Genomic DNA, 8,266 nt, shown 5'->3' with positions numbered 1-8,266 from the left:
TCAGCACGGCTCGGCGGGGCAGGGCACGGCTCGGCACGGCATGGCTCGGCACGGCTCGGCGCTGGAGGGTCCCAGCGGGGCCCGGGATCGCGGGCCGCGCTCCCCGGGCAGCGCAGTCCCGTGTGCCCGGGCCGCGCCCCGCCCCGCCGCGGGGCGGCGCTGTCCCGCCGCAGAGGCCCCGCGGCGCGGCGCCGCGCGGAAGCGGAAGCGGCGGCGCGCGCGGGGCGGCGCGTCCCGGCGGCTGCGGGCGAGGCGGGCGGGGGTCCCGCCCGGGCAGCGGAGCGGGGCGCGGGGCCGGCTCTGCCTGCCGGGGGACGCGCCTCGGCCGGCCAAGGGGGTGCGGGTGAGCTCCGGCATCGGCCCGGGCGCTTTTCCCGCGGGCGGCTTCCCGGGGTGGCCCCCCGCCGGGGCAGCTGCCGGCGGTGGGCTCCGGCTCCGGTGTGATTCGCGGGGTTACCCAGCCTTGTCCTGCGGAGGCTGCTCGGTGCTGCCGGCCGAGAGGGGCGCTGGGGCTTCGGGCTTGTAAATAAAAGGGGCGCTTTTCTCTCGTTGCAGACACTTTCCAGGTCTTCCTTCCGGAGAACGTGAGATCCGCCTCGGCGCCAGCCTGCTGGGGTGCTCTGGTTGTTAAGTAGATTTGGGAGCGGTGTGACTTCGCGCCGCCAGTCCCTTCCCTCCTGAGAAAGGGTAGCTGCTTTCTGAGCAATCACATACCAACATCATGTATTCCTAGGACTGTCATCAGCTTCTAGTTTTCTATTCAGAGGCCTTACAGAGATTTAATTACTTGTAGGCTCTAGTGGTTGTAAAGTAATTTAAGATGTTTGTACTACTCGGTTGTAATTATGTAATTCACTCTTGTGTTAAGAGACTTCGTTTTAACTTGGGAATGGTTAAATCGCCAAAGAATTAAATTATTTATGGATAAGGGCTATTTTATTTGACTACTGTTGGCCTGCAACTTAAACTTGCATCTTTTATTTTTTTATCCTATGCCTTTTCTTTGTTATGGCTGCTGCAACAATAGTTCATGATACATCAGAAGCTGTAGAGCTCTGTGCTCCCTGTGGGTTATACCTTAAACCCATTACAAAAATGACCATCAGTGTGGCACTTCCTCAGCTGAAGCAACCGGGAAAATCCATTTCGAACTGGGAAGTGATGGAAAGATTGAAGGGGATGGTGCAAACTCATCAGTTTTCCACTCTGCGGATTTCTAAAAGCACAATGGATTTCATTAGGTTTGAAGGAGAGGTTGAGAACAAAAGTTTGGTTAAATCTTTTCTGGCGTGCCTTGATGGCAAAACAATAAAGCTGAGCGGCTTCTCTGACATTTTAAAAGTGCGTGCTGCAGAATACAAGATTGACTTTCCTACCAGACATGACTGGGACTCATTTTTCCGTGATGCAAAAGATATGAACGAAACCTTGCCTGGGGAAAGGCCAGACACTATTCATCTGGAGGGTTTGCCTTGTAAGTGGTTTGCAGCAAAGGAGACTGGCTCGGAAAAGCCAAGTGAAGAAGTCCTTATAAAAGTTTTCCAGAAATTTGGAGAAATCCGTAATGTGGACATACCCATGCTGGACCCTTACAGAGAAGAAATGACTGGCCGGAATTTTCACACTTTCAGCTTCGGAGGCCATTTAAACTTTGAAGCCTATGTTCAGTACCGGGAGTATGCAGGATTCATCGAGGCCATGAACGCCCTGCGAGGGATGAAGCTGATGTACAAGGGCGATGATGGCAAAGCAGTGGCTTGCAATATAAAGGTGAGAGACTGCAGCCTTTTGTGTGGGAGCCCACATGAAGGACTGAGTACAAGTAAATGGTATTTCCATAGTGCTTGAAACCTTTATCTGTATACCGCAGTGATGGCAACAGGTGACATTGGCAGCATTAATGTGGCTTTATGGGACAGACATAATACAATTTTTAAAGGAAAATGTTGGTAGAAAAATGTGCTAGTTGACTATGTATTTAATCACATTACTCAAGTGAGTGGGTTTTTTTTTTTCCTTAACAAGATGGTTCTAGAAATGAGACCTGTTGATGGAAGGTTCTAGTTTATGAACACGATTTTCTAAATTGCTTTAGAAAATAATATGTGTTTATAAATCACAATTTCACTTAAAATTCCAGTTCTGAACAAGTTCAGACAAATTTCACCAGAAGATTGACTGTAAAATGCATTTTTCTTTCATGTGTCCACTGCAGAGAGACATTTTGGGGAAGAATTTCACCATCTCTGTATTTGGCCCCTGCATTGATTGCTAGGGCTACCAGTCAAAGGTCAGAACTAAAAGGTTTAGTAGCATGTGGCCTTTCTGGTCTGGGAAATACACAGTTAATCGTTAGTGTACTTGACATACAGGAAGGCCCCACAAAAATTTAAATGATAATTTTCACTTGTAGCACAGCTTCCTGGAAAATTCCTATGCTTATTTTATAATATTTACATACAGAGTTTTCCAGAAGTAATTTTCTGTAATCTCATTGTCTTAGAAATAACAGCTATGACAGGAGGGAACAAGGCAGTCTGTTCAGATGTAGTGTCTTCAAAAGCACAGCCTCAAGAAAACTTACTGTTTGGGGGCGGTCCATACGTTTACATATTGGTTGAGAGAAATGTTTGTGGATGTATTTTGGTGTGCTCATTAGTCCTTCATCGAACCAGGGAGTGTATTTCAGAAAAAAACTTTGAGTATTCCTTTGTACAATGTGGGAACATACAGATATTTATTCAAATTGTAGTTTAGTCAGTGTAAGTAAAATACTGTAATCTTTTATCTTGTTATCAAAGCTTGTCAGTTGTGAGATAGAAACTGTGCCTTGACCTGGTGAAACTGTCATTTACGTGCAGGAGATCAGGGTTCCCAAATTTAGTATGGCTGAGCAAGAAGAGTCATGCCTTCCTGGCAGCTGCCCTGTCAGGGCAGCAGCTCTCTGTTATACAAGGTCATCACACCTTGTCTGTACCTATTGTCCTTTCAGTTCAGTGAAACATCATTTTGCATAAAGCCTGAGTAGATTAAACTGCAGAGGCTGTGCTCCTTGTTCTCTGCCCCACGGTTCAATGACCATGGGTCCGTGGAAATGTGTTATAGATCCCTGCCTGCAATCAGAATTGGAGATTAGGATGCTAAGGCTGTCATGTCTGGTGGTGTCCTGTTCCAGTATGCAGCTGGACATGACCAAGGTGTGTTCATATATCCTGGAAGCTGAGCAACTCTGAAGTCTCATTTTTCAGATATGTGTGTATTTCTTTTCTTTTCTTTCTGTTCCCATGACTTGAGATCTTCTCAATTGGGGAATCTTGGTTTTAGAATTGGTGGGGAGACTTGAACCAGGTGCTGAATGCTGTAGGACTATGTCTTCTGCTGAATTTAAGGATCACAGTTTTAGACAGGAAGGCCTTTATTTAAACCTATTTCTATGTAGTGCTGTACAATCCCTGACAGCTTGCATTAATAAGAGTTCTGTACATGCCGATTCTGACACATTGAAAGCATTGGACAGACAGAGGCTCAGCCACACTGGGGTTTATTTTTGGTTGTGAGACACAGAAGTGGTATCTGATTTTGCTACTTGTGTGCACACATTTAGTACCCAATTACCTGATTACAACAGGTGGTGTTTTCTTTGGGCACATAGAGAAGTTCCCTTTGTTTTGAAAAAGGTTTGACACATCTGATTCTACTTACACCAAGGTCTGTGTTAAAATTGTCATGTTGTAATTTTTGATTATTTTTCTGTTTCCTTAAAACTGTTTTCAATTGTATCATGTAAAGGTTTCTTTTGACTCAACAAAACATCTCAGTGATGCATCAATTAAGAAGCGTCAGCTTGAAAGGCAAAAGCTTCAAGAGCTTGAAAAGCAGAGAGAAGAACAAAAACGTAAAGAGAAAGAAGCTGAGGAGAAACAAAAAGAAGAAGAAAGGTACTTGTCATTTATTGTTCAGTTATAGTTTTAACAATCAGGCCTAACAAAACTGCTCCTTCATATCAGCATCAGAAGATAGAAAACAAGCACAAGTTGCATGTAGCTAAAGTGAAACACTTAAAGCAGAGTGTGATTTAGTTTACTACTTTTGCATATGTTCAGTTCAAAATATTAAACCTGCAAAATATTCAATTTCCTAAAATTGTTGCCATTAGACACCTAGTTTCAGAGACCCTTGGCCTTTAGCAGAAGCTACCATTTTGTCCTAATCACAGAAATAAAACCCACCACCACTGCACACATTCATTGGCTTGACAGTCTTCTTGCTGTGATAATTCTCTGCCCAGCTGCCTCATGCATTGTTATTGTCTCCAGTCAAAGTTCAAAACACAATTCTTTGCTGTAGCAATTTTTCTTTGAATTCCAATTGTATTTAAAAATAGACAGAATATGACTGTTTGACAAGTAAGGGTTAAAATGTTCCGTTTTCTACTTCTGTTCTTCATCAACATGACTTATTTAGAAATAAATTTACTTGAAGTATAAAATGTACTATACATACAATAGGAGTTTGAATTGTGCTTTGCCTAGATAAGGCAAGAATATTTATCTCTTTTTAGAAAGCAGAGAGAGCTTGAAGAATATGAGAGAGAGAGAAAAAGAGAAGAAAAGTTGCGCAAGAGAGAACAGAAACAGAAAGATCGTGAAGTTCGAAGGAACAAAAAGCAACTTGAAAAGCTTCAAGCTGAAGAACAGAGAAAACTTCAAGAGAAGATAAAGCTAGAAGAAAGGAAGCTTCTGTTAGCTCAGAGAAATCTTCAGTCCATTAGACTAATTGCAGAACTGCTAAGCAGAGCAAAGGTAACTTCATTATTTATTTTACAAGCTAATGAAGAGCCCAACAAAACAAAGCCCTTTGCTGGCTTGAGAGGAGGTGGGGAGCACTGTTCACTAAACATAAGGTTTACTTCTCTGCAGCTGCTATTCTTTAGATCAGAATTTCAGAAAAGCACAATGAAACAGCGTTTGTCTCTTGGTAAGATATGCACTTGTAGGTAAATGGAAAGTGAGCTTGAACCTAGAGTCCTGAATAGCATTTTTTATCTGTAAATTACTTGTCAGGTTTTCTTAAGTCCAGTAGAAAAACGTGTGAGCTTGATGAAGTGAGCTAACCACAGAGGATAAAGATGCAAGACTCCTTTTCTAATTCTGGTTTGGATGCTGTTTCCCATCTGCCTCACAGCAATTCTGTTCACTGTTTTTGCGGTATCAGAGCAACTAAACTAATGAACTTTCATTAGTCTGTGTTTGAAATGTGCAGAATGTTTCTTCTGTAGGAAAAGTACTGTCAGCACAGGTTTCAAATGTTAGATCCTGTCTCTCTAACAGTACTGTTATTTTTTTCACTGAAACACTGAACCTTAAGACTTGGATAAAACCATATTAGGGTGTACTGAATGTGAAATATTTTCTGTAGAAACGGAAAAGTGTGGAAAAGGACGGCTTTTTTTCTTGATGCCAGTGTACTTCAGGAGTGTTTTTGAACTCACAGTACTATGTACAGATCAGTTAGGTACTAGAAGAAGGAAGAAATGCTTTTTGCAGACTTTTTAACTTTGAGCTGTGGAATAGAAAGGTTGTCTGGTGAAACAGAGAGTGTGCTTCATTTAGAGAGTTCTGAGGTCTATACTAAGCCACTTGACTAGGTCAGAATAGAAAAAAGTTTGAACCTTTTCCAGTACCGTGAATTTTTAAGGTGGTTGACAAAATGACAATCAGTTTTTACATAATAATTGTCTATTTAATTACTTGCTGTTTTTGTGGACTTAAAGTCATCTATGAGCCACAGATGACAATAATCTAAAAGAAGTTCTTTTCAATAAAATTTAAAAACTTTTTAATTTGACTGAATTTTGAAATTTTTAATTTGACTGAAATCTTCATGTTTTGACCCTGATAAATATATTTCTATACTGCAGATTTCACATGTTGTTACTTTTGTTATGTTGAGGAAACATGAAGACAAAATTTCCTCTCAAGAATTGTGGGCAAATAATGTTTCAACTTACAGCAGTTTTGGATTAGTGGGTTTTGTTGGTTGATTGGTTTTGATTTTTTTTTTCTCTTTGAAAAGGAAACACGATTTTATTTTGGGATGGCTAAGTTATGTTGATTAGATTTTATTGCCACATTGCTGCCATTGTGTTATGTTGTAACTTGGAAGCAGGAGCAGGTATTTTTTGTTCATTCTTCCCTTTGACTGTCTTTCAGACAGTAAAGCTTTTGGAGCAAGAGCAGAATGAAGAAAAGATTTGTCTTCAGCAGCTAGAGGAGAGACGAAGGCTCCAGGAGGCTGAGCTTAAACGTGTGGAAGAGGAAAAAGAGAGAGCACTGGGGTTGCAGAGAAAAGAAAAGGAACTGAGGGAGAAACTACTGAACAATCTTCTGAGCAAGAAAATGGATGCAGTTAATCAAAACAAGGAAGAAACCAAAGCATCTCAGACTGACATGTTGAAAAGCCCTAGTGCTGTTCCCCACACTGTGTCATCCAGCTGCATCACTTCTACCTCAGGACAGGCTGTTACAGGCAAACTGGCTCCTGGCTCCCAAATAGAAGTAGCATCCCCTGAAAGTGTAAACACTCAATGCAAGTACTTAAATGGCAACATTCATGACAAAGTTCATGTCAAAGAAGGTCAGAATCTTCCTACTACAGACTCTGGGAGGTGCTCTGACAAAAGAGGTTCGGGGGTACTTTCATGTGTTCCCACTGATAACCAGGACCAGAAGAGCCTCTCTAGCTATGACCAGAACACTTGCAAGAAGGACTTGCCCTGTGAGCAGGACAAACGTGGAACAGAGCCAAGGAGAAGAAAGACCCATTCATGTAGCAGCGTAAACAGTGATGAGAGTAAGGGTAGGCGGGAGAGCAGCAGGCACAGAAGGGATGCGAGTTACCAGGATGAAAAGCATAGGAAAGACAGGCGGTATCACAGACACTCCAGCAGAAGTTACAGCCCTCGGCGAAGCCGCAGTCCTCGGCGAAGAAGCACAAGCCGCAGGCGTTCCCGCTACAGAAGAACACGCAGCAGGGAGCGGAGGCGGGACAGAAGAGAAAGGAGTCGTAGTCGCAGAAGTGTGAGCAGGAGACGAAGGCACCGAAGGTGATCGCTGCATAAGCAAAGGAGTACTTACCTAGAGTGTGTAATGGAGGCCTTGGCTCCTTTGAAAGGCTATGGTAGGACAAAAGGGCCACAAAATTGGATACCAAACCTCATTGGTGTGACTGCTATAGAAAACACAATTGTTTGAACCAATTCTTAGCTTGCATCTAGTCCCTGAAATCAAGAAAAGAGATACCTGATTTTTTTTACCTTCCTTCCTTTGTTGTCTCTTTCTAGGTTTCTACCACAATATAGGTATAATCACCTGTGCTTGTGCTCAAGTTCCTAAAGTGCTAAAAGGCAACCTGTTTTCTTCAGTTTCAGTTTTCTAAACGTTCATTTTAGTGAATTTCATTTTTATCACCTAATTTGGCATAAGAAATACATGGGTGCCAGTTATAAGAACTTCAGAGGTAACAAGCTATTACATACAGATTTGATTTACAGTGTTTCCTGGTGCATTCAATGAACTCATGTTTAACAAAGTAGAGTTTTTATTGATTGAGATGGATAGCAGGACTTTGATATTTTTTCTTAAAACTGACTATAAAGTTATGCAGGATATCTTTTAAACTGCTTTGATTCCTTCATATGTCTGTATGATGCCAAGCTTTGTGGCCCAAATTATTCTGGCATGTAATGCCTTTGTATAATACTTTCCATGTAAGAGGCACACCTGGTGTAGGAAGTAACAAGCAGTGCTAAAATGGTTGAAAGTTGTTCTGATATTTTTGTTGATTTATTTGGCTTTGTAATTATGTCAGGTGGCATAGGACTACTTGAAACTTTTTTTCAGGTACATAAAGAGCTAAACATTGTCTTGAAAAAGGGGCCTTCTTGCTAAATTATTTTTACTTGTGTGGTTGAAAAGTAAAGCTGCAGTGTCTCTTGTTAAATCAACTTAAGAATACTTTTGCTTTTAAAATGCAGCTCAGGAATATTAAAAGTTATAATGTTACAGTGAAAGAGTTTATTTTGCATTTTTATGGTAAAATTAAAAAGAAAACTGTTTCCAGTGAACTGAAGTCGCTGTTTTCATGTGTCAGTGTATTAAAATCTGCAGAAGTGTTGTGTTAAGAATTTGTTTGTTGAAAGCATCACTCAGCACATCTGAATAATGAAGTTCAGCTTCTCTTCTTGATGGTCCTATTATGTTCCAGC

The 8,266-nt window shown here is 41.8% G+C and overlaps 1 protein-coding gene across 3 annotated transcripts; it reads left to right on the top strand.

Moving 5' to 3' along the window:
- The first annotated feature begins 215 nt into the window (after positions 1–215).
- Positions 216–8,125, top strand: AKAP17A (A-kinase anchoring protein 17A). 3 transcript variants are annotated; one of them, XM_085582279.1, is made up of 6 exons: positions 216–343; positions 556–687; positions 1,028–1,770; positions 3,790–3,938; positions 4,562–4,802; positions 6,213–8,125. In XM_085582279.1, exons 3-6 carry the CDS (start codon positions 1,096–1,098, stop codon positions 7,107–7,109), a joined length of 1,962 nt encoding a protein of 653 aa, XP_085438405.1. In that variant the 5' UTR covers positions 216–343; positions 556–687; positions 1,028–1,095; the 3' UTR covers positions 7,110–8,125. The 3 variants fall into 3 exon arrangements, with proteins under 3 accessions (XP_085438405.1, XP_021402325.1, XP_085438394.1); XM_021546650.3 differs by having other exon boundaries at positions 556–1,770; XM_085582268.1 differs by lacking the exon at positions 216–343 and having other exon boundaries at positions 372–1,770.
- The last annotated feature ends 141 nt before the right edge of the window (positions 8,126–8,266 follow it).

Source organism: Lonchura striata, chromosome 1, assembly GCF_050655825.1.
Source record: "Lonchura striata isolate lonStrDom1 chromosome 1, ASM5065582v1, whole genome shotgun sequence".
Classification (NCBI taxonomy): domain Eukaryota; kingdom Metazoa; phylum Chordata; class Aves; order Passeriformes; family Estrildidae; genus Lonchura; species Lonchura striata.
The sequence above is the reverse complement of the archived record's forward strand: the minus strand, read 5'-3'. Positions and strand labels throughout refer to the sequence as shown.

Coding starts and splice junctions, on each gene's coding strand:
- AKAP17A (XM_021546650.3), top strand. CDS start 1,009: ATGGCTGCTGCAACAATAGTTCATGATACATCAGAAGCTGTAGAGCTC. Junction 1,771..3,789: donor CAGTGGCTTGCAATATAAAG/GTGAGAGACTGC, acceptor TATCATGTAAAG/GTTTCTTTTGACTCAACAAA. Junction 3,939..4,561: donor AAACAAAAAGAAGAAGAAAG/GTACTTGTCATT, acceptor ATCTCTTTTTAG/AAAGCAGAGAGAGCTTGAAG.